The 24,175-nt window shown below is 37.9% G+C and overlaps 3 protein-coding genes and 1 long non-coding RNA gene across 5 annotated transcripts in view; 2 read left to right on the top strand and 2 right to left on the bottom strand.

Annotated features, from left to right (window-relative positions):
• The window catches only part of LOC136254613 (uncharacterized), a 522,347-nt gene that overhangs the window by 152,010 nt on the left and 346,162 nt on the right, over positions 1-24,175 (top strand). The gene's annotated exons all lie outside the window — the stretch shown is intronic.
• LOC136241520 (uncharacterized) lies at positions 4,894-7,018 on the top strand. Its single transcript, XM_066032749.1, has 2 exons — positions 4,894-5,276; positions 5,405-7,018. Exons 1-2 carry the CDS (start codon positions 4,971-4,973, stop codon positions 7,016-7,018), a joined length of 1,920 nt encoding a protein of 639 aa, XP_065888821.1. The 5' UTR covers positions 4,894-4,970.
• LOC136254130 (uncharacterized) lies at positions 6,989-8,643 on the bottom strand. Its single transcript, XM_066046804.1, has one exon. It carries the CDS (start codon positions 8,085-8,087, stop codon positions 7,164-7,166), a length of 924 nt encoding a protein of 307 aa, XP_065902876.1. The 5' UTR covers positions 8,088-8,643; the 3' UTR covers positions 6,989-7,163.
• The window catches only part of LOC136254295 (uncharacterized), an 86,773-nt gene continuing 82,562 nt past the window's right edge, over positions 19,965-24,175 (bottom strand). Inside the window, exons 6-10 of the mRNA XM_066046963.1 lie at positions 23,739-24,145; positions 23,357-23,659; positions 23,123-23,190; positions 23,001-23,076; positions 19,965-20,388 (exon numbers count right to left, since the gene is read on the bottom strand). Coding sequence (XP_065903035.1) covers positions 20,381-20,388; positions 23,001-23,076; positions 23,123-23,190; positions 23,357-23,659; positions 23,739-24,145 — 862 coding nt within the window. The 3' untranslated portion in view covers positions 19,965-20,380. The remainder of the gene's footprint in view (positions 20,389-23,000; positions 23,077-23,122; positions 23,191-23,356; positions 23,660-23,738; positions 24,146-24,175) is intronic.

Here is a 24,175-nt window from a genome sequence, read left to right as displayed (position 1 = left end):
GTGTTTTTTTCTTTACCACAGGAAGAAGAAAAGAACTTAAAGAAGAATTTTAGTATTTCAATTATTTTTGATTTTATTAGTAATTATACAAATTATATACATATATTTATTACATGCTCATTATTCCCCACAGGATTTTTTTTGCAGCTGATCTCTCTACTGGGTGACTTGAAATGTAGCTGAACTATATACAGGATGGTTTCTTTGTAGCTGAACTCTCTACAGGTGATTTGTTTGCAGCTGAACTCTCTACATGGTGGTGTCTTTATAGCCGAACTCTCTACATGATGGTTTCTTTGTAGCTGAACTCTCTATAAGGTGACTTCGTCTAGCTGAACTCTCTACAGGGTGATTTTTTTGTAGCTGAACTCTCTGCAGGGTGACTTGTTTGTAGCTGAACTCTCTACATGATGGTTTCTTTGTAGCTGAACTCTCTATAAGGTGACTTCGTCCAGCTGATCTCTCTACGGGGTGATTTGTTTCTAGCTGAACTCTCTACAGGTGAATTGTTTGCAGCTAGACTCTCTACATGGTGGTTTCTTTGTAGCTGAACTCTCTACAAGGTAACTTCTTCTCTACAGGGTGATTTGTTGTAGTTGAATTCTCTACAAGGTGGTTTGTATGAGGCTGAACTCTCTACATGGCGGTTTCTTTGTAGCTGAACTCTCTACAGAGTGATTTGTTTGCAGCTGAACTCTCTACATGATGGTTTCTTTGTAACTGAACACTCTACAAGGTGACTTCTTCTAGCTGATCTTTCTACAGGGTGAATTGTTGTAGCTGAACTATCTACAAGGTAACTTCTTCTAGCTGATCTCTATACAGGGTGATTTGTTTGTAGTTGAATTCTGTACAGGTGGTTTCTTTGTAGCTGAACTCTGTACATGATGGTTTCTTTGTAGCTAAACTCTTTACAAGGTGACTTCTTCTAGCTGAACTCTCTACGGGGTAATTTCTTTGTAGCTGAACTCTCTATATGATAGTTTCTTTGTAAATGAACTCTCTACAAAGTAATTTCTTCTAGCTGATCTTTCTACTGGGTAATTTGTTTGCAGCTGAACTCTCTACGTGGTGGTTTCTTTGTTGCTGAACTCTCTACAAGGTGAATTCTTCTACCTGATCTCTCTACAGGGTGATTTGTTTGTAACTGAACTCTGTACAAGTGCGTTTTTGTGGGTGATCTCACTGCAGGTTGATTTGTTTGTAGCTGAACTCACTAAAGGGTGATTTTGCTTGTAGCTGAACTCCTTGCATTGTATCTAGTTTCTAGCTGATCTCTCTACAAGTTGATTTGTGTGTAGCTGAACTCTGTACAAGGTGCTTTTTTGTAGGTGATCTCACTGCAGGTTGATTTGTTTGTAGCTGAACTCTGTACAAGGTGCTTTTTTGTAGGTGATCTCACTGCAGGTTGATTTGTTTGTAGCTGAACTCACTAAAGGGTGATTTGCTTGTAGCTGAACTCCTTACATTGTGTCCAGTTTCTAGCTGATCTCTCTACAGAGTCATTTGTTTGTAGCTGAACTGTCTATAAGGTGATTTATTTGTAGCTGAACTCCTTACATTGTGTGTAGTTTCTAGCTGATCTCTCTACAGGGTGATTTGTTTGTAATTGATCTCTCTACAAGTTGATTTGTGTGTAGCTGATCTCTCTGCAGGTTGATTTGTTTGTAGCCGATCTCTCTATAGGGTAATTTGTTTGTAGCTGAACTCTCTATAAGGTGATTTGTTTGTAGTTGATCTCTCTGCAGGTTGATTTGTTTTAGCTGAACTCTCTACAGGCTGATTTGTTTGTAGCCGATCTCTCTACAGGGTAATTTGTTTGTAGCTGAACTCTCTACAAGTTGATTTGTGTGTAGCTGATCTCTCTGCAGGTTGATTTGTTTGTAGCCGATCTCTCTACAGGGCAATTTGTTTGTAGCTGATCTCTCTACAGGGTGATTTTTTTGTAGCTGACCTCTCTCCAGGGTGATTTGTTTCTAGCTGATCTCTCTACAGGGTGATTTTTTGTAGCTGACCTCTCTTCAGGGTGATTTGTTTCTAGCTGATTGCTCTACAGGTTGATTTGTTTGTAGATGAACTCTCTACAGGGTAATTTGCTTGTAGCTGAACTCCTTACTTTGTGTCTAGTTTGTAGCTGATCTCTCTACAGGGTGATTTGTTTGTAGCTGAACTCCTTACATTGTGTGTAGTTTCTAGCTGATCTCTCTACAGGGTGATTTGTTTGTAGCTGATCTCTCTACAAGTTGATTTGTGTGTATATAGCTGATCTCTCTGCAGGTTGATTTGTTTGTAGCCGATCTCTCTACAGGTAATCTGTTTGTAGCTGAACTCTCTATAAGGTGATTTGTTTGTAGCTGATCTCTCTGCAGGTTGATTTGTTTTAGCTGAACTCTCTACAGGGTGATTGCTTGTAGCTGAATTCCTTACATTGTGTCTAGTTTCTAGCTGATGTCTCTACAGGGTGATTTTTTGTAGCTGAACTCTCTTCAGGGTGATTTGTTTCTAGCTGATCTCTCTACAGGTAGATTTGTGTTGATTTGTTCATTGCTAATCGCTCTAAAGGTAATTGATTTGTTGCAGTTGAACACCTTGCAAAGTGTTTTGTTTGTAGCTGATCACTCTGAAGGGTAATTTGTTTGTAGCAGAACTCTCTCCACAGTGACTTGTGTGTAGCTGAATTCTGTGTAACTGAATTCTCTAGAGAGTGACTTTATTGTAGCTGAATTCTCTACACAGTGTATGACTTGTTTATAGCTGAACTTTCTTCAGTGTGACTTGTAATGTTCTGAATCTCTATAGTGGTATATTTGCTTAACTCTCCACATGGTGACTGTCTTCTTGCTGAACTGTCTATAAGATTAACTGTTTGCAGCTGAACTCCCTACAGAATAACTTGTGATGTAATAAAATTCTATAATGGAGTAAATAAATTAGCCGAATGCTCTATTAGGGTGACTGTTCTATTAGAGTATCTCGATCTCGCATTTGCTACACGGAGTTGGCTTTCGAATCATAACTCAGTGGTTTGTAATCCGATTCTTCTGTACTACTGCAAGAACTTTCTATGAAGATTATTCCAGCTATACACCGATTTTCAGCTCATTGCTTTAAGCGGTTTGCCTAGTAGGCGTGAAAACTAATACTTTTTTATTCATAAAAATCGATCGCGTAATTGTGACACAGGTTGGGTTTTGTGTCATATCTCCGTGGTCTTTATCTCGATTCCTTTCAAACCACCAAAAGGCACTCCTACGATGGTTACTCCATCTACATAGCAATTTTCAACTCATTCCATGAAGCGGTTTACCCTGTAGGCGTGACAACAAATCGATCTTGTTTTACGCGAATAATCGGTCATAACTCCTGAACCATTCATCAGATTTGTACCAAATTTGATGCTAGGATTCGCCTTTGGACTCCCTTTCTGTGTGCCAAATTTCAAGGCGATCGGAGTACGCGTTTGCTTGTTATAGCAATTTTTGCAAGTGTGCGAAAAGACGAAGAAGAAGAAAAAAAACGAAGAAAAAAAACGAAACTTTGGCAGCTCGTATCTCGGAAATGGCTGGAGCGATTTCCTTCACATTTGGAATGTAGACTCCCTTGGCTGGCGGGCAACTGTGTAGCAAATTTGGTTCCAATCAGATAAGTGATCACCGAGATACAAAGGTGTGAAAATGACGTTTTCGTTCTTCCTGTCAATATACTCACGGTGTGGCGCGCCGGATTCTTGGGCCGCACGACACACTACCGTGTATCTTGATAATAATAATCCATACTTTTGGCCAAAACGTCATGCGATTAGGACACATATTTATTGGCTCGCCAAACACATAGTCCTTGAAGAAATCCTACGAAACTTGGTGGGCTAAATGGTGAGGGTCTAAGGTAATAGCAATGCAAAATGCAAGGGAATACGTTTCATAGTTTCTGCGTACGAGTGTCCGAAAATTCCTGGTGGCCGAACATCGGTGGCTTACTCTAATTGTGACCCAGTCTGAGAAAACCGGTCTTATCGCCCATGTCAGCAGATTCGATTTTTCAACCAGGACACACAGCTACATGAATAAACTATCTAATTCCACATTTAAAATCAGCTAGACTTGAGTGGTCTGGTTTTGCTGGCTGCTTTTCCCAAGCCCAGTGGCGATCCGTACGTGTGGTGTGGGGCCTTAATGGAGCTCTGGTCAGCCTGGGAACGACTGTATGTGGCTGTACAGCTCTGTGGTGTTGAATAAGTACCTCTGCTGTGAATTTCCTTTCATTTTAGCCAGTTTTGAGACCTCAATGGCTCGAAACTTGGCCAAATTCATCCCTTGGCCTTCCAGGGTCCTCGCCTTCCACCCAACTTGCAGCTCGCCTGATACAGCCGGTCAACCTCGGTTTAAAAACTATCTTAAATGGCGGGAAACTTAGTTGTTGGCTGCTTGCACAGTGGATACTCTGGAAGGTAAGGAATTGGTGTAAAACGTGTGAAAATTTGGTACACATAGTTTCAACCATTGGCGAGCTACAACACACTAAATACTTAAAACCGGCGCTTCTCGATACTTTTAAATAGGCGATAAGCCTGGTTTTGTCACAATTTTTGAAAGAATTGCAACAATTATATTCTTATTAAAATATGTAGCTAGTCTACATTAATTTTATTATTTTCCTCTTCTAGGCTGTACTTATCTGAGGCGCCCGCATGGGAGTTGACTGGTACAGATGGATGAATACAAGTTGGTCGCAGTAGGCGATAGTAAAGTAGGCAAGACAACACTTACTATCACTTTTGTGGAGGAATTCGGCTCGATCGTTGAAGATAGCTACTTGAAGAAGTGTGTTGTCGATGATAAACTAGCATCGCTATCAAGTGAGCTTAGATACCGGCGAACAGTCTATAGAGTGTTTTCATCGCGTGATCTAAATTACGTAATTTTTCAAATCCGCCATTTGTCTGCACATGTGTTGCGTATGGAACAGGACTCATGCAGCGTTTATCGTTATACGCCGAAAACCTGCCACCTGATGCCAAAGACAGGTACCTTGCCAAAATCTCGGTTATTAATGGAACAGATCCTCTATCTGACGGCCTGTTTGGGGAAGAAGTGGATGTGACACCTCCCGTAGATGCGTGTGATTTGGTGTCCTACCTAGTACTACAGACTAGTTTCGTCACAGCTAAGCAGTTTAAAGCCCGTAAAGGCCTAGAGGCATATAACCAGTTTGTTTGTGGATGGGTGAAGGAGATTAAGACTCGTAAAGTTGCTGACAAGTATCTCACTACTGGTCGAGTGAGTAGCTATTTCGTACAACTTCTGGCTCTTTTTGCCAGCAACATCTACATGCATTTCTTGTACTATTATTACACTGCATTGTGTTGAATAAAAATGTTTAAACTCTTGTTTGTTCTAACGTGTAGGTCCGTCATTCACAACGGCTGAGAGAGACTCCATTGAAGTGTTGGGTTATCATTGAAACCACTGGTGAAATCTCCTGTGCACATTGTAACTGCATGGCAGGGCTAGGAGAAGTGTGCACACATGTTGCAGCATTATTGTTTTATTTGGAGGCTCTGTACCGAATGGAAGAAGTACAAACTTGCACACAACAGCAGTGTGGTTGGATAATACCTTCAGCATCAACAGCAGTTGAGTACTTGGAGATCAGAGATATTGACTTCACATCGGCACGAGGAAAGAAGAGAAAATTGGATGAAACGTTAGAGGGCAGTGAAACCAACTCAGATAGACCAGTTTCCAAAAGTGGTACATTACCAACAGACACAGAAATGGAGCAATTTTTTAACAATCTGAGCTTCTGTGATACAAAGCCAGCAATTCTATCATTAGTTCCACCACATTCAGATAGATATATTCCAAAAGTATCACTTTCAAATTTCCCCAAACCACTACCATCACTCCGTACTTCAGATAGCTGCAAACTAAATTACCCTGATTTGTTGAATGCCTGTGAAAAAGTTTCTATAGAAATAACTGATGACATGTCACAGGCTGTGGAGAAGGAAACAAGGAAGCAAAGTAAAACACCACTATGGTTTAAGTACAGGGCTGGAAGAGTTACTGCATCTCGGATGAAGGCAGTCTGTCACACTGATGTAACCAACCCGGCTCAGAGCTTGGTAAAAACTATTTGTTATCCTGATGCTTTCAGCTTTACATCCAAGCAGACAAGCTGGGGTTGTAGACATGAAAAGCAAGCCAGGGAAAGGTACGAAAAAACAGTTAAATCCAAGCATACAAACTTACATGTAGCTGAATGCGGGTTGTTCATTAATCCACAATGGCCTTACATTGGGGCATCTCCAGATGGCATCATCTATTGTGATTGCTGTCCCAAAGGTGTGCTTGAAATTAAATGCCCTTATTGTCATCGTGATGAGTCCATATCAGCTGCTGTTGCAAAGGATAAGAATTTTTATCTTATTGAAGTGAATGGACAAATCAGCCTAGATAATGACCATGCCTACTATTATCAGGTGCAGACACAGATATTTGTTTGTGATGTTGATTATTGTGATTTCTGTGTGTGTACCTTCTCTGGGAATGAGGAGTCTACAATTCACATTGAAAGAATCTCCAGAAACAATGCGTTTTGGAAGAATGAATGTGTACCAAGAGCAGAAGCTTTTTTCAGGACTTGCTTGCTTCCTGAATTATTGGGTAGTTGGTACACACGACCCCTCACTACACCCAATGAGATTACAATTGATAGCAGTACTTTGGAAACTCATGGCCACAGTTCATCTCAGGGACATGTAGACAATTCTCAGTATAGCAGCAGTGTATCAGACGAAACCAGGCCACCACCTAGTCAAACGTTTTGTTACTGCAATGGCCCAGAAATTGGCGAGATGATAGGGTGTGACAATCTAGATTGTACCATTGAATGGTTCCATTTAAAGTGCTTAAAAATTAAGGCAGATTCTGTGCCAAAGGGAAAATGGTACTGCCCAGATTGCAGAATATTACCCAGATTCAGCAAATCAAAAGGGAAAAGAAAATCAAAGAAGTGATTATTAGTATACATGTAATAAAATGTTCACAGTGTATGTACATGAATAAAAATGTTTTCACTATGTATATAGTACATGAATAAAAATGTTAACAGTGTATGTACATGGATGAAAATGTTCACTATGTAGTAGTTAACAAAGTGTGCTATTCGAACGGAACAACGGAATCACATAGGTTGTTCAAGGCACAACAGACACGGACAATATGGTCTAGAATAGGCACTTCTTCATTTGCCCTTTTCGTTACAAAATTAATTGGTACAGTGCTCCGCAAAATAGAGTATTTCTGCCTGACACAGCCAATCACCCGTTCAACATGAATACGAACATTTGCAATTTGCCTTGTGTCTTCGATTTCTACGGCTGAAAGCTGTTGTTTACCCCTAGTAAACGCTGGAATATGCAAACTAGCTTGCATTAAACCAACAGATTCGGCAATGTCAAATCCCCTGTCAGCCAAAACAACATCTCCAGGTAGCAACTTGCCTAAAAGACCACAATGGTCTGTTAGGTATTTATCGCTTACTCGGCCTCCCCAACATTTTGACACAAACGACACTACTCCTTGGGGTGTAATGCCAATAAGCACCTTTACAGTGTTATTATGCTTATAGTTGGACCAGGTGCTAGCTCGAGCTTGCAAGTTGGATGGTCGATCTATGAAAATCTCAAAGCAATCGATAATGATAGCAACTTTCTTCCCAAAAGAGGCTTGAAAGCAGGCTGGCATTGTTTTACCAAGAGCTTCACGGTCTGGCCACAATATCAAATTGCTTAGTCGTAAATCCATCTGCTTCAACCACTTTAAGAATATTCTAGATACTGTCGACGGTGAGACTCCAAAACGATATGCCAGATATTCCACTGAACTATTCATTCTTAACTTGAGCAACACACACATGAACTCTTGAAATGGTGATAACTTGGTTACACCATCTGATGGCAGAGTCTTGAGCACATGCTCAAAAACAGCTTTTACAGTTTTGGCATTAGGCAAACCAGTGTGAGTCTTTGCAAAATCGTCATCTACTAAGCATTCTTCATTAAAAGTGAGTTTTTTAAGTTCCATTGTTAGAGATGTAGCATGCTCTTTACTCTTAGCAAGTTCCTTCTGCAGACTTTCAATCTTGCTTGAGCACTCACAACTGTCCACTGGTCTAAAGTACTGTCTTGCAATTTCTATTTGCTCTGTGGCAACTAGTCTAATCTCTTCTGCAACAATTACCTGGACTTCCTCTGCTACTAAAGTGGGCAACAATTCTTCTATCCTCTTCCACTTCTCTCTTTCTTGAGCTCTTCTCCATCTATCCACTGAAGCTGTGACATCCGCTGTATCAGCACTCCCATGTTCCTTGTGGCCAAGGTGCAAGGTGGGTAACCAGTCAGGATCCGTTGTATTATAGAGATAAGCCGGCTTGCCAGAATGGAAGTGCTTTTCACAAATCTTGTAATTGTGTAGTGCAGTTAGGTCTAAATCTGCCCTGGAAATAGCAGCCAAATATCCGTCTCTCCTCTTTTTCCGTAGTTCAAGTTCTGCTTCTCCGTATCGATCAGTCACAGTAGGAATACCGTAGAAAGATATTCCGCTGCCATTGTCAGAACGACTTGATCAGTCGACTATCGCGCATAACACCATTGCTACCTGTGCAACAAAATGGCGGCTTCGTAATTTCAATCACGTGATGAAAACTCTCTATAGCGTTAGCTACACATTGTAACAGTTCAGTAAAGTTTGGTGCCCAGGCCAAACAAACTTGGCTTGTTCACGAGGTAATTTTATAAAAGTTATGGTGACTTTACAAGGGCAGAAGGGTTAGTTATCTTGACTACGTAGTCGATCACTTATTTTTGATCGACCAAGGTATAGCTTGATCGCTTGGTTTTATCTGAAGCGGATAGATTAACATTCTTTCCTAATTTCAGCAGTAAAATTATGAATGATCTACCTCAATCACTAGATGAGCTTCATGATTTTAAACAAAACATTGAACCACTATTTATATCCCTCCTCCAGATTATATGATTATCTGTGTTTGTAAATTCTTTTAGAGGATGTACACAGTAACAATAATAAGGGCCTTCATAGTTCTGAAACTCTCATTTTGCTAACATGTTAGTTTAGCTACTAAAATTGCTTGATTGCCTTTTTGATCACTACTTGATTGCTTGAATCTGTATGAACCAGCAATATTATGAAATAATCTCTTAGTTGATTTTGCAGATTTACAAATAGATTGTTAATGCTCAAATGTGGCTTAAGATTATACATTAGCTTATAATGCCAGGGAGGTTTTAGCTATGCATTAGATGATGTTGGCCACAAAAATATCTTAGACTCATTCAGCTTCAGAAAGAATATTAAATTTTTGGATCGAACATACAGAGTGAGTAATTTTATTATTGCACACTAAGTAACCGAGTAACTGTCACTAGGTACCAATTATCAGCACCTGTGAAATATACAGAGTATACAAAAGCTACTCAGTAGCACTGTGGGCTTTTGTACCCTCTTTAGCATTTCTCACAATTGTTTTCATTCAATAATTATTGTCCCTAGTGATCTACAAGCTATATTGGCTAACCATGAAGTTGCATAAATTAGAAACCTATATGCTAACCTAAAAATATCTTGAATTGCTAACCAAGGGCGGCGGAGAAGAGGGGGAAAGGGGGCTGCAACCTGTGAAAAAATTATGGAGGGGCTTAGTCCCCCTAAAATTATCTGTAGCTGTGATGGATAGCCTAGCTCAATAGCATCAATAATTTGTGATACTCTAATAGAGCAGTCACAGTATTCTCAGTGTAGCAAGCTACATATATGTATGTAGTTATAAAGAAGGAGATATAGTCTAGTTGGTGGAGGGAAACTATTGCCAGCAGGTAGTGACTTTTTTTTTTGGCCTTCGACTTACAGTTAGGCCATGGCATCACCAACCTAGACCCCCAGCCCCCCTAAATAAAGCTGTCTCCACTGCCTCTGTGTCTGTGGCTGGCCTCATCTTTTGTGAAATGGACCGGAGTTATCCAAGGCCTGTATATCCCCTTAAAGAGTTTGCAAAGAACCAACATGGCACTGTCAGTATTGGGATAATTGCCAGGTGGAACACAAAATAAGTAGCACTTGTTGACTGATTGACACTACAAGACAAACCTGCCTGCACAGATTACTAACTGAACATTTGACACAGATATACATACAAGTAAATATTTGAGCACTATTCGTTCGAGCCTTAACACTTAAGTACTTTTTGGACAGTTATTCCTAGTTACAAGTTAATAGTTATGTACAAAGCATGTAATTATAATTATAGTTATGCTATACTTAGTTACTTAAAAATAATAATAACATATTACATAACTAATTCCCATAATTTCGTAGTAAAGCAATTTTCGTGAGCAAAATTTGTCCGAAAATTTCTTACACGAAAATTTTTATACAAGATCGAACTACTCTAATAGAGCAGTCATTCACATAAATCATGTGAAAATATTTTTACACGAAAATTTCTATTACAAAATTTTTTGCATGAAAATAAAACAAATTACAGTATGTAACTAGTTACTGTCAACTTTGGTGGCTGACAATATTTCATTAAAAGGCATTTATTTATTTGTTGATTACCAAAACCCTTAGAGGTAACATGCTAATGTACAATTACAGTGATCATTATTCAGTAAATAACTAAATGTCTCTATGTCAATCTCATGAAGATTGGGATAGGGTAAGGAATTCCATCCTGGGGGGAAAAGGAGTTGTGATAAATTTCTGTTCTTGATTGGTAGTGAGAAAATTTTAATTGATGATTAGCTCTAATGTTTGGAAAGGATGGAGACAGCAAGTAGTGGTGCGGAACAATAAGTAGGTTATTTACTAATTTGATTAAAAGGATTAGTCTATTATTTTTCCATCGATCTTGTAGAGTTGGCCATTTTAACTGGTGTAGGATTGTGGTAATACTATCATGGTGGTCTCTTCGCCATGAGTTATTTGTGACAAACCGTGCAGCTCTGTATTGGATTATTTCAAGTTGGTTGATTGCATTGTGATGGTAAGGGTTCCAGATGGAGGAACAGTAATCAAGCATTGGTAAAACCAATTGTTTATAGCTACGCTCACAAAGATGTCTAGGAAGGTTATACATATTACATTTAAGGAACCCCAGTGTACGATTGGCTTTGTGGCAGAGTATTTCAATGTGAGGATGCCAGGATAGTTTGTGGTCTAGTGTTATATCTAAATATGGATGCTGAGAAACAATGTTTAGTATGGTACCATTCATGGTGTATTCATAGTACTTATGTGTTGTTTTATAGTTACTCGAAGAATATATACTACACTTGGAAATGTTGAATTCCATATGCCAATCTCTTGCCCAAGCTGGTAGGTTGCTGAGATCTTGCTGAAGAATATCATGGTCCTGTGGTGTGTGTTTCACTCTATAAACTACGCAGTCATCAGCAAAGATACATATCTGGTTCTGGATGTTATCATTGATATCATTTATGTATATGAGAAAAGAATTGGTTCCAGCACGGACCCTTGAAGCACACCTGAAGTGACTTTACAAGAAGTTGAATGCGTACCTTCAACCACAACTTCCTGGGAATGATTATGTAAAAACGATTGAAGCCAGTTTAGTAAACAGCCTCATAATCTGGTTTGTGGATAAGGTGGTGGTGAGACACTTTGTCAAAAGCTTTAGCAAAGTCTAAAATTGCAGCATCAATTTGTAGTAAATGATCAATAGTTTTAGCAAAGTTGTCTATAGTGAGGAGCAGTTCTGTTTCACATGAATGATTAGAATGGAAGCCAAACTGTGTATCAAGTATGATAATGGTGATGTTGTTCACCACTGAAAACCTTTTAACTTGCAGGTTCTATGGAAAGCTTATGCTATATATATAGAATCTGCCTCTGATTGTGTGATTAATTAGTACAGCTTTCGTGCATGTGCTTAAATATCAAACTGAACTTAATGCTGTTGATAAAATTATTGTGATTAAACAAATGTCTAACATGTGTTCACATGTGTCTGAGGATTAATTTATGTACGTACTTTGCATCAAAATAACAAAGTGGTGACTGCTCAATTAGAGTATATTAATGCATGACTGACTGTGCTATTAGAGTAGTACAATTATTGATCTAGCATGTATTTTTTTTTTGCAGTTTCATTATCTGATAATGGTAGATCCAACTTATTATTTATTTTTAAAAATTTTCATTTGTATAGGCATCTTGTCATATTAAATATGGAAGCATTTATTGCACTTTTTTATATCAGATTACTGTAATGATTTCTGAGAAATGGTTTGGAGATAAAAGGTTCTAAATATAATGTAATGTAAATTCAGCTGAGAGGTTATGTTGGAAAGATTATGATATTTTCAAGAGGAGGTCACCATATTATAGTGAGTCCCATCCGATTGACCAATCATTTTGAGGATTAAAGATTTAAATCTTTATACTTATCAGGGGAGGATCCAGACTTTTTAAAGAAGGGTTCCACTCTGGAATTGCAACTTCAGCCTAGCTGTAAGTTGAAGACAAAAAAGAAAAAAGAGTGTAACTACTTGCTGAGAATAGCTTCCCTACATCTCTCCACCAACCACATCTCCTTATTTATAAGTATAACTACATACATAGCTTGCTACACTGCTCCTCAGAAGAATACTGTGACTGCTCTAGAGAGTATCTCAATCTTGACTGCTCTATTAGACTATTTTGAATTAGAGGCTCTTCCAAAGGGGAGTTCCATGGAACCCTTTGACCCCCCCCCCCCCCCCCCCCCCCCGATCCAACTCTGCTTATTTGTATAAGAACATCTAATCCAAAACAGCCAAGTTGTAAAAGAAGAGTGCGGCCCTGAGAAAGGCTATGGTGAAAAAAGATGTGAAATCCAAGGTGGCGGCCAAGAAATGGCTGTGATGGTAGGTTAATGGTAAAAATTTTAATAACGACAAGTCAGGTGAATTTTGTGCCAAGACCAAGTGGCACCAAATTCACCTGAATTGTTGTTATTAAAATTTTTACCATTAACCTACCATCACAGCCATTTCTTGGCCGCCACCTTGGATTTCACATCTTTTTTCACCATAGCCTTTCTCAGGGCCGCACAATTTTTTTACAGCTTGGCTGTTTTGGATTAGATTTCACTTCTTTTTGTATTTGTATACCCCAAAGCCGGCCATAATAGGCCGGCTTTAGGGCTTTTTAACCTGTCATTTTTTCTTTACTACAGGAAGAAGAAAAGATGAAGCAGGGTGATTTCTTTTTAGCTAACCTCTCTGCAAAATGGTCCTTCTAGCTGATCTCTCTACCGGATGACTTGTTTGTAGCTGAACTCTCTACAGGGTGATTTGTTTGTAGCTGAACTCTCTACAAGGTGACTTCTTCTAGCTGATCTTCTACAGGGTGATTTGTTTGTAGTTGAATTCTCTACAGGGCAATTTGTTTGCAGCTGAACTCTCTACATGGTAGTTTCTTTGTAGCTGAACTCTCTACAATGTGACTTCTTCTAGCTGAACTCTCTACAGGGTGACTTGTTTGTAGCTGAACTCTCTACAATGTAACTTCTTCTAACTGAACTCTCTACAGGGTGACTTGTTTGTAATTGAACCCTCTACAGGGTGATTTGTTTGTAGCTGAACTCTCTACAAGGTAACTTCTTCTAGCTGATCTTTCTACAGGGTGATTTGTTTGTCTCTACAGGGCAATTTGTTTGTTTGCAGCTGAACTCTCTACATGGTAGTTTCTTTGTAGCTGAACTCTCTACAATGTAACTTCTTCTAGCTGAACTCTCTACAGGATGACTTGTTTCTAGCTGAACTCTCTACAGGGTGATTTGTTTGTAGCTGAACTCTCTACAAGGTGACTTCTTCTATCTGATCTTTCTACAGGGTGATTTGTTTGTAGCTGAATTCTCTACAGGGCAATTTGTTTGCAGTTGAACTCTGTACATGGTAGTTTCTTTGTAGCTGAACTCTCTACAATGTAACTTCTTCTAGCTGAACTCTCTACAGGGTGACTTGTTTCTAGCTGATCTCTCTACAATGTAACTTCTTCTAGCTGACACTGTGAAAAAAGAGGGATATAAGATGGTATTTCCAGTGGCTTATTGAATACAAAAAAGGTTGATATAGCCTGTAGTATACTAACAATCACATGTAAGGCTTTAGTTAATGTGTTAAACATACTGAAACCACATATGTGATGATATAGTGTGGGCATTATATTAGATATAAGCTATTTCAGGTAATGTGGTAAATAAACTGAAAATATATATGCAATAGTATAGTATGGATTATACTAAAGCATAAGATGAGTATAATACAGGATTTATATTAAGGCTTATTTGTATTCAATAAGCCACTGGAAATACCATATTATACCCCACCTTTTTCACAGTGTGAACTCTCTACAGGGTGACTTGTTTGTAGCTGAAACCTCTATAGGGTGATTTGTTTGTAGCTGAACTCTCTACAAGGTAACTTCTTCTAGCTGATCTTTCTACAAGGTGATTTGTCTGTAGCTGAATTCTCTACAGGGAAATTTGTTTGCTGCTGAACTCTCTACATGGTAGTTTCTTTGTAGCTGAACTCTCTACAATGTGACTTCTTCTAGCTGAACTCTCTACAGGGTGACTTGTTTCTAGCTGAACCCTCTACAGGGTGATTTGTTTGTTGCTAAACTCTCTACAAGGTAACTTCTTCTAGCTGATCTTTCTACAAGGTGATTTGTCTGTGGCTGAATTCTCTACAGGGCAATTTGTTTGCTGCTGAACTCTCTACATGGTAGTTTCTTTGTAGCTGAACTCTCTACAATGTAACTTCTTCTAGCTGAACTCTCTACGGGTGACTTGTTTCTAGCTGATCTCTCTACAGGGTGTCTTGTTTCTAGCTGAACTCTCTACAGGGTGATTTGTTTGTAGCTGAACTCTCTACAAGGTAACTTCTTCTAGCTGATCTTTCTACAGGGTGATTTGTTTGTAGCTGAATTCTCTACAGGACGATTTGTTTGCAGCTGAACTCTCTACATGGTAGTTTCTTTGTAACTGAACTCTCTACAATGTAACTTCTTCTAGCTGAACTCTCTACAGGATGACTTGTTTCTAGCTGATCTCTGTACAGGATGACTTGTTCCTAGCTGAACTCTCTACAGGTGATTTGTTTACAGCCGAACTCTCTTACATGGTGGTTTCTTTGTAGCTGAACTCTCTACAAAGTGACTTATACTAGCTGATCTATCTACAGGATGACTTGTTTCTAACTGAATTCTCTTCAGTGTGATCTGTTCATAGCGGAACTTTCTGCTTGGTGATTTGTTTGCAGCTAAACTCTTTGTATGATTGTTTCTTCGTAACTGAACTCTCTACTAGGTAACTTCTTGTAGCTGATCTCTCTACAGGGTGACTTGTTTCTAACTGAACTCTCTACAGTGTAATCTGTTCATAGTGGAACTTTCTACTGGGTGATTTGTTTGCAGCTAAACTCTTTGCATGATTGTTTCTTTGTAGCTGAACTCTCTACAAGGTAACCTCTTCTAGCTGGTCTCTCTACAGGGCAATTTGTTTGTAGCTGAATTCTCTACAGGGTGATTTATTTGAGCTGAACTCTCTACATGATGGCTTCTTTGTAGCTGAACTCTCTATTAGGTACCTTCTTCTAGCTGATCTGACTACAGGGTGACTTGTTTGTAGCTGAATTCTCTACAGAATAACTTGCAATGTAATATAACTGAGTAAATTATACATGCAGCTGAATGCTTTATTAGGGTGACTGTTCTGTTAGAGTATCTCGATCTCGCATTTGCTGCACGTAGTTGCCTTTCGAATCATAACTCAGTGATTTGTAATGCGATTCTTCTGTACTACTGCAAGAACTTTCTATGATGATTATTCCAGCTGCATAGTGATATTCAGCTTGTTGCTCTAAGCGGTTTTCCTGGTAGACACGAAAACTAATAGTTTTTTTTATTATTCATAAAAATCGATCGCGTAATTTTGACACAGCTTGGGTTTTGTGTCATATCTCCATGGTCTTTATCCCGATTCCTTTCAAACCACAAAAAGGCACTCCTACGATGGTTGCTCCATCTACATATCAATTTTCAACTGATTCCTCCAAGGGGTTTACCCTGTAGGCGTGACAGACCTTCGACCTTTTTTTACGCAAATAATCGGTCATAACTCCGTAAATGTTCATCGGATTCCTACCAAAGTTGGTATGGAGATCCGTCTTAATGAGCCCTTTAAGTGTGCCAAATTTCAGCCCAATCCGAGCACGCATTCGTGTTTTATGGCGAATTTTGCGAAGTGTGCGAAATGAAGAAGATGAAGAAGAAGAAAAAAACGAAGAAATTAAAACGAAATTTTGTTCGCTCGTATCTCGGAAATGGCTTGAGCGATTTTCTTCAAATTTGGTATGTAGACTCCCCTAACTGGGCGGCACGTCTCTAGCAAATTTGGTTCTAATCGGATAAGGAATCACAGAGCTACATAGGTGTGAAAATTGCGTTTTCTTTCTTCCTGTTAATATACTCACGGTGTGGCGCGCCGGCTTCTTGGGCCGCACGACACACTATCGTGTGTCTTGATTTATCTCTGAGGCTTTCCTTTCTTTGTTATTACTTATATCAAGCAAGACACACGGTAGTGTAAGAAAGCCGGCACATCGCACCATGTGTATATTGACAGGAACAAAAAAAATGCAATTGTCATGCCTGTATAGCTTCATGCCCCCTTCTCCATAACACACCATTTTATTATAGCTGTCCACCAGGTAGGGTAAACCGCACAACAAATTTGATTACATTCATTCCAGCCATTTATCAGACATAGGTGGCCAAAGTTTAGATTTTTTTTTCTTCGTTGTTAAGGGTCTACAGGGGTCTAGATTATTATTTTCACACACTTTGCAAAAATTGTTATAAAATTCAAACATGCAATTCAAATACTTTACAATGTTGTACAAATTCATGTACTAAGTTTGCAAGAAATCTGATAAGTATCCACAGTGTTATGAATGTTTTTTCATATAAAGAAGATTGACCTTTTGTCATGGTTACAGAGAAAACCGCTAATGGGAAATTTGGTGTGTACATAATAGGCCAGCTATGCATTTTGATGGTTAGAAAAACGAAGAAGCAACAGCTACGTACAAAGTTGCAAAGCAACTGTAAATTGCGGAGTAGAGATACTCTAATAGAACAGTCACCATGAGGTATATATAGTAATGTGACATAGTGCGATAGTTGAGCACTTTTTGATTAGTGTTGTTTTAGTACAGCAAATTCATTTTAGTTTAGTTCTAGTTCTAGTACTCCAATTCTGTCACAGTTTTAGTTAGTTTTAGTTCTAGTATCCCAATTCTACCATAGTTTTAGTTAGTTTTAGTTCTAGTACCCCAATTCCACCAAAGTTTTAGTTAGTATTAGTTCTGGTACCCCATATTTCTGTATAGTATTAGTTTCATTTTAGTTAGTGTTAGTTTTAGTGTTAGATATCTTCACATATACTAACCTTGGTAGCACCCCCTAAACTTACAGAAACTTTAGATTTGGTGTTTTGATGTTCAACACTATTTCCACTTACCATTGTGCACAAATGAACAAATGCTCTAATAGAACTGAGCTTAAATAACCTAAATAGGCAGAATTAATGCTGAATAGCAATGTTTCAGAGGAGGTTGGACACGATACAAGCACTTCTGAAATTTATTTCTGTTAATTGCATAATTCTTATATATGACAAGGAGTAAGTGATAGAAGAAATGTTTAGCAATATCCACATCATGTTACCTTGTGCTTCTTAAGATGAACAGCAAATTCTTATTGCAAGGCGGGTGTGTAAGTTTCTAATTCTCTTTTCGATTCTCTGTAAGGCCAAACTAGCGGCGTCTGCTCTTCTTTTTCAATACTCTGAGAGGCTTTGTTAGCATGCACATTGCTTTCTTCGACAATCATTGTGTTTAAATACACATACATAAGGCGTTCCTATAGTATTACACATGGATTCCACCCAGCGAATGCTTACACACATGGTCCTGTAGATTTCAAGAGAAATTTACGTGCCTGGAGTAGTGGGGTTGAATGGGGTTGACTGGCTGAATAGACTAAACTTGAAGTGCACTCTCGAATGGTATTTGTGAAAACTTTCGTGGACGCTTGGTTAAACTTTCAATACAAAATGTATGCACTTATGTGTGCATGTCCAACCTCCTCTGACAATGTTTATGGTAGCATTTGCAGGCATTTTCAGGCATCACCATCTTCAAAGAAAAGTGTTAAGTGGTTATAGTGTACAACACCCTTTTATGTAGGATTGCTTGAGAAACCTTTTAGTTAGCTCTAGTTCTTGAACTAAAAGTTTTAAAGGTTTTGGTTTAGTTCTAGTTTTTGAACCAAAACTTGAAAGAATTTTAGTTTAGTTTTAGTTTTAGAACTAAAATAGACCACAATTTTAGTTTAGTTCTAGTGTACTAGAACTAGAATTAAATTGCTGTACTAAAACTAGATTTAGTTCTAGTTCCTTAGAACTAAAACAACACTATTTTTGATACAATTATCCAACTTTCCATGTAAGTTATACTCCTTGTGACATATATTTTTGATATGGTGCCATAGAATATTTGACCTCTGACCTTTCCAGCCATTTTTGTATTGAAAATTCATTGTTTTTGTCTTTATCTCCCTGAGGCTTCAATTTGCAGTTTCAAATTAAAGGTGCTGCTAAAACAAACTACTTGACTTTTATTTGAAGTCAATAGGTGATTGCATTTCAGAGTTACGATCAGCCATGAAATTCTATGAATTACTTGTCCATTAGTAAATTACACCCCAACCAACTGGCAAAGAAATTTATAACTTATAAAAATGATCATAACATTCACTGTGAAAAAGGTGGGATATAATATGGTATTTCCAGTGGCTTATTGAATACAAATAAGCCTTAATATAAATCCTGTCTTATACTCATCTTATACTTTAGTATAATGCATACTATACTATTGCATGAATGGTTTCAGTTTATTTACCACAATACTTGAAATAGCTTATATCTGATAAAATACCCACACTATACCATCACATATATGGTTTCAGTATGTTTAACACATTAACTAAAACCTTACATGAGATTGTTAGTATAATACAGGTTATATCAAGCTTTTTTGTATTCAATAAGCCACTGGAAATACCATCTTATATCCCTCTTTTTTCACAGTGATTAAGATGAATGCCAGGAAAGGTGGTAAATTATTGGTAATTATAACCTGTATGTAAATTTCATGTCAAAAAAAATGTTGTGCAAACAAATTTTGTTTCACAACAAAATTTGCAGTGCTACAATCTAGAGGGTCTGTGGAGTGTGGACATACAGCTGTACCTCTATTTCAAAGAATAAGATCCCACTTCATGGGTGTACACAGGAATTTTGAAAAAGGCCACTAGGGTTTCCATAATAGCTAAGTGACTGTTAGGGTAGTTTATATTACCTGACTGTTTTATTAGAGTATCTCGATCTTTTCACCAAAATCATAATTCAGAACAATGTTATAAGTATTGCTATCATGCATGCTAGAAACTATTATTTAACTAAGATAAAGGTTTAAAATGTGTCCTGTTCCATCATAGATTCCAAATTCTGGAAACCTTATAAGCTTCAATTTCTTAACGTTTCAAGTAGTGTGTAAAATCCAAAGGGGTTTCCTGAAACCCCTGGAAACCCTCCTTCGGTACGCCCATGCACTTTTTTAGCAAAGTGGTATAGGTTGATATGCTATTGGTGTGTGATTGCTACAGTATTCAAAGTATCAACTGATCTATTAGAGTATATTTTATGTTGCATACTAGCATCCCTGCACACCAGAGTTCTTTAATAGGGCCAAGGCTTAACTGAACTTACCAGTAGATCTGATATGAACCATAGAATAATAAAGATGATGAAACTACAACAAAAATGATCAAAAACCTTTTCTGAATATAAGCAAACACCATACAATTAGAGGTGTACAATACAATATTAGTATAGTGTCACAATACAGGTACAAAAGTATTATAACAAATCCATATAAGTACATACAATGGGGTCATGTAAAATAATAAAATAGTCATAAGAAATTTAGAAGGCGACTGACCCACTCACCTTCAGGGGAAAACCCCTGGTACTTTATAAGTAAATTAATAAGATGGTTTAGGACCAGAGGAAAAAACCCAAATAAAGTGTACACAACTCATAAAACGGATAATGTATGTATTATGCAATTACAAAAAGTTTTGAATCAGCAAAAAGTAGACAAATTCACACAATAATTATATTTCAAATGTTAAATATATGCATGTAGAGTCAAATAAATCAGATGAGATCATAACCCTGAAATAAAATGAACAATAATAACTCAATACATTGTAGATATAATCTACAATTCACAGTAAGGGCATACCTGGACGTTTGTGGTAATCCCAAGGCCTAATCAAATTATATAATATCAATTTTATCAAACTGATTACAGGGAAGGAATACTTTAGCAGACACTAGCATGTATGTGAGTGATAGATGCCTGCTTCAGAAAATTTTGAAATAATAATTGGGATCCTTAAAATTTAATGTGCGATGGATAGTTTATTATTAGAACATGTGCTATTAAAACTACTGCATTAAAGTGGCTGTTTTATTAGGGTATGCTCAGTCCACAACTATTACACTGGCAGTAGTGTCTATAAGTTTCAGAGCCAATGAACAAAGAAGGTTAACAACACCCAGCTGCCACTACACTAGTATGTTGTAGCTGGGTGTAAATGACTTCTTGTAAATCATTGCTTTTATTCTACTCAAATTTAATAGTAGCTATAATAAGTACCTGCAAAAAAGAATTCCAAGGGACAAAGATTACTTCCAATACTGGTGAAGCTGTTCAGCCAATCTAGTTATTACTGCATTTGCAAGTACACAAAGAATTTGGAATTTTCAACTAGAGTGCGGACCATAGCACATCGATAAGAAGTACTGAAACAAGCTGGAGTAGTGCATAATATTAAATCACAGTAAAACAATAAGAAGTGTTATATCCCTCAGGAGCATAGCTGGGAATGTTTGAGGGAGGTTTGAAATTAAAGTGGAATGTCTTAAGGGGAAGGCCTGGATGCTTCCCCTAGACCATGTTTGAACAAAAACAATGCATACACAAAATGTGCCCTTAGGCAGTAACATTAAAAGGTGCTGTTTGTGCATCTAACTACTACACACTGCTGTTTATGCAGCTTATAGAAACTATAAACCTATTGTAAAACTAACTAATTTTCTCTTCAAGACAGCATACTGATAGCCAACTTCAATTTTCTAGCACACGGAAGCCCTCCACAATCGAGTCCCTTAGTTGGCTATACTTCTTTCCAACTATACATTATTCTCGGCCGGTCCTCCTGTTGATGGTCAATAACTTCTGACTTGGCTTGTCTGCAATATGTTCGAGACATCACGTCCCCACAACATGTAACAAATAAGCAAACCATTCATCAGGTAAATATATGTCAACAATTCACAGTTTGTGCTAACCTGACATATGTATAACACGACCACTAAAGTTTAGCAACTGCTACCTTGTAATATGTTTCGACCAACCATTGAAGAGTCCTTCGCCATTTCACTCATGCCATTTCAACCATGCATCATGTGCACAATTGATCACGTGATGCAATAGATAATTATGATTTGCAATGGTTTAGCATTAATGTGATGTGATCCTCAAGAGTAGTACAGACGAGCGTCAGTGGGAAAGTAGCTACCGGAGTTTTCCAGGGCTGTAAGATTTAGTGTGATAATTAATTTTAAAAAAATCTACCTCTGAAAGGGGGTTCACCCGAATCATCCGAACCCCCTGCCTATGCCCTTGTTCCTACTGTGCTCAAGATACTATAACGGAAATGTACAGTAGGGATATAACACTTCTCATTGTTTTACTGTGGTTCAATACCATGCACTATATACTCCAGCTTGTTTCAGTACTGTTTATCAATGTGCTATTGTACCTACTCTAGTGGAAAATTCCACATTACTTTTGTGTACTTGCTTCTTAACTTAAAAAATTATTATGACTGGTGAGCCCACGCATAATGCGAAAGAAATCGCGCTGCACGCTCCAGCTACATCAATTATCATCTGAAAAGTGAAGTATCCGTTATGTTTCATTGTCAGATATGCTAGACCTGTTACACAGCATTACAAATCAAGAACTGTTTGAAAAGCACTCCTGCAATCCACGCATAATGCATGAAAAGAAAGAAATGGGCATGCCCCAGTTATATCAGTTATCGTCTGAAAAGTGAAGTATCCATCGTGCTTTGTAGTCAGTTATGTTCAACCCGTTACACAGCATTATGAATCAAGAATTGTTTGAAAAGCACCTCTGCAATCAAAGTAGCCACTATCAAAATTATGAACGATTTCCCTTATGAAGGGAAGTCATCATGTGTTACCACCAAATCAACACTTTTCTGTCTGCAAAGATGAATGGGACACAAATGAGGACACTGGTAAGTTCATGAGGAATGCATTGTATGTACTGTGGCATGCCAAAAGGCACCTCTCGGGTTGAAGTGATGCGAACAGTGAAAAAATCAATCCCGTAGCCTTAGCTGTTATCGAGTTACACTTGTCTGAAAGCATCAGTCAGATACTCAGTCAGTCAGTTATTCAGTCAGTCAGTAGAAAATTCTGTTAAATAATATAAAAACAATCTGTAGCAATTTGTTGAAAGCCTTTTGGGTCAATCTGAAGACTTTCTTGGGTTTAGTTTTACCTAACCAATACTGTCACATCGTCGTCAGAGAAAAGTGAGGCTGGTTTTTGGGTGTTGTTTTTCACAAACCTCACCCACTCCTTTGTGGTCCCTACTATACAGTACCATCATACTGTACTATAACTATGTACAAAAGAACAATTTTGTAGCACTAGAACAAACTAACAATGCAGTACTAAGATCTAACTTTTCTTATCAGACTTATCACCATCCTTGTTCTGGGGTTTGTCAGTAGCACCACTGGACAGTCCCATAGTACCAAGCTGCATTAAACCCCATGTAAACAAAACATTGAGATAATTATATTACCTCTTGTTCACAGTGAAGAGATGTTGCTTGTAAATGACCATGACCACTTCTGTCTTGATTACCTTCATCTATTGTAGTGACAAAACATTACAATATCAAGGTGACCAAAACAAACATGAGTAATAGTAACACAGTTGATAAAATATTTTTCAGAGATGGATTTACTGTACTATACCACAAGTTTAATGCTGCTTCTGAATAAATAATACCATTTATATCAGTGACTTTCAATACCTGTGTATTTCTGTACTTCATTTTGTATTTCAGTGGATAAAATAGCTGCATCTCCACCATATTCTTCCATTATGGTTAATAATTTATAAAAACTTTGAGTATGACCAACTTCAAGAGGAAGTGCTATTTTTCTAAGCACAAAAGAAGCTCTTTCTTTAGATCTTGTAATGCTTCTTATTTCTTCTTCATCATCAATAGTAATTATTTTTGAAGAAATCAACTTGTAGGTGATGTCTTTTACTGGAAAAATGTTCACCAATTTGTCATAGAGTGTTGTGAATACCTCAAATTCTTTAAATCCAGCTACAAAGGATAAATGAATACACTCTTTTGCATTACACATGAACTTGTGTATGTGTACTTTAAACTTCCCCTTACTTACCAACTTCTTGTTGTTCTAGAGTATCACCAAATGGTAGATATGAAGTTGGAGGCAATATCTGTTGTTGACCTTCTCGTGTGCAAAGTAAAGGAGAAAGATTTGAAGAAATATTTTTAGCACACCCCACCTTAATGTGTGGAATAGGGGTGACACAAATAGGACAACACACATGGAGGACAGGATGTTCCGCAGAAGGGATGTACAACTTCATCACAGATTGTGTTGATCCTTCCAAATGAGCCATCAACTGAAAGAATAGCTTGATTGCTTCTTTTTGCTTTACTTTATGTGCAGGTTGTTTCTCAAGCTGAGTAACAACTACTTTTAAACTAAAGTTATTAGGTTCATACAACAAACAATAAGTTTGAAGATTGCCCAATCTGAAGTGACCACATCCGTACTGAATCCTATGTAGACAATACAAAAAAATTAAATGC

This window comes from Dysidea avara, chromosome 1 (genome assembly GCF_963678975.1).
Source record: "Dysidea avara chromosome 1, odDysAvar1.4, whole genome shotgun sequence".
Taxonomy (NCBI): Eukaryota; Metazoa; Porifera; class Demospongiae; order Dictyoceratida; family Dysideidae; genus Dysidea; species Dysidea avara.
Note: the sequence above shows the minus strand (reverse complement) of the source record. Positions and strands in the feature narration are given on the sequence as shown.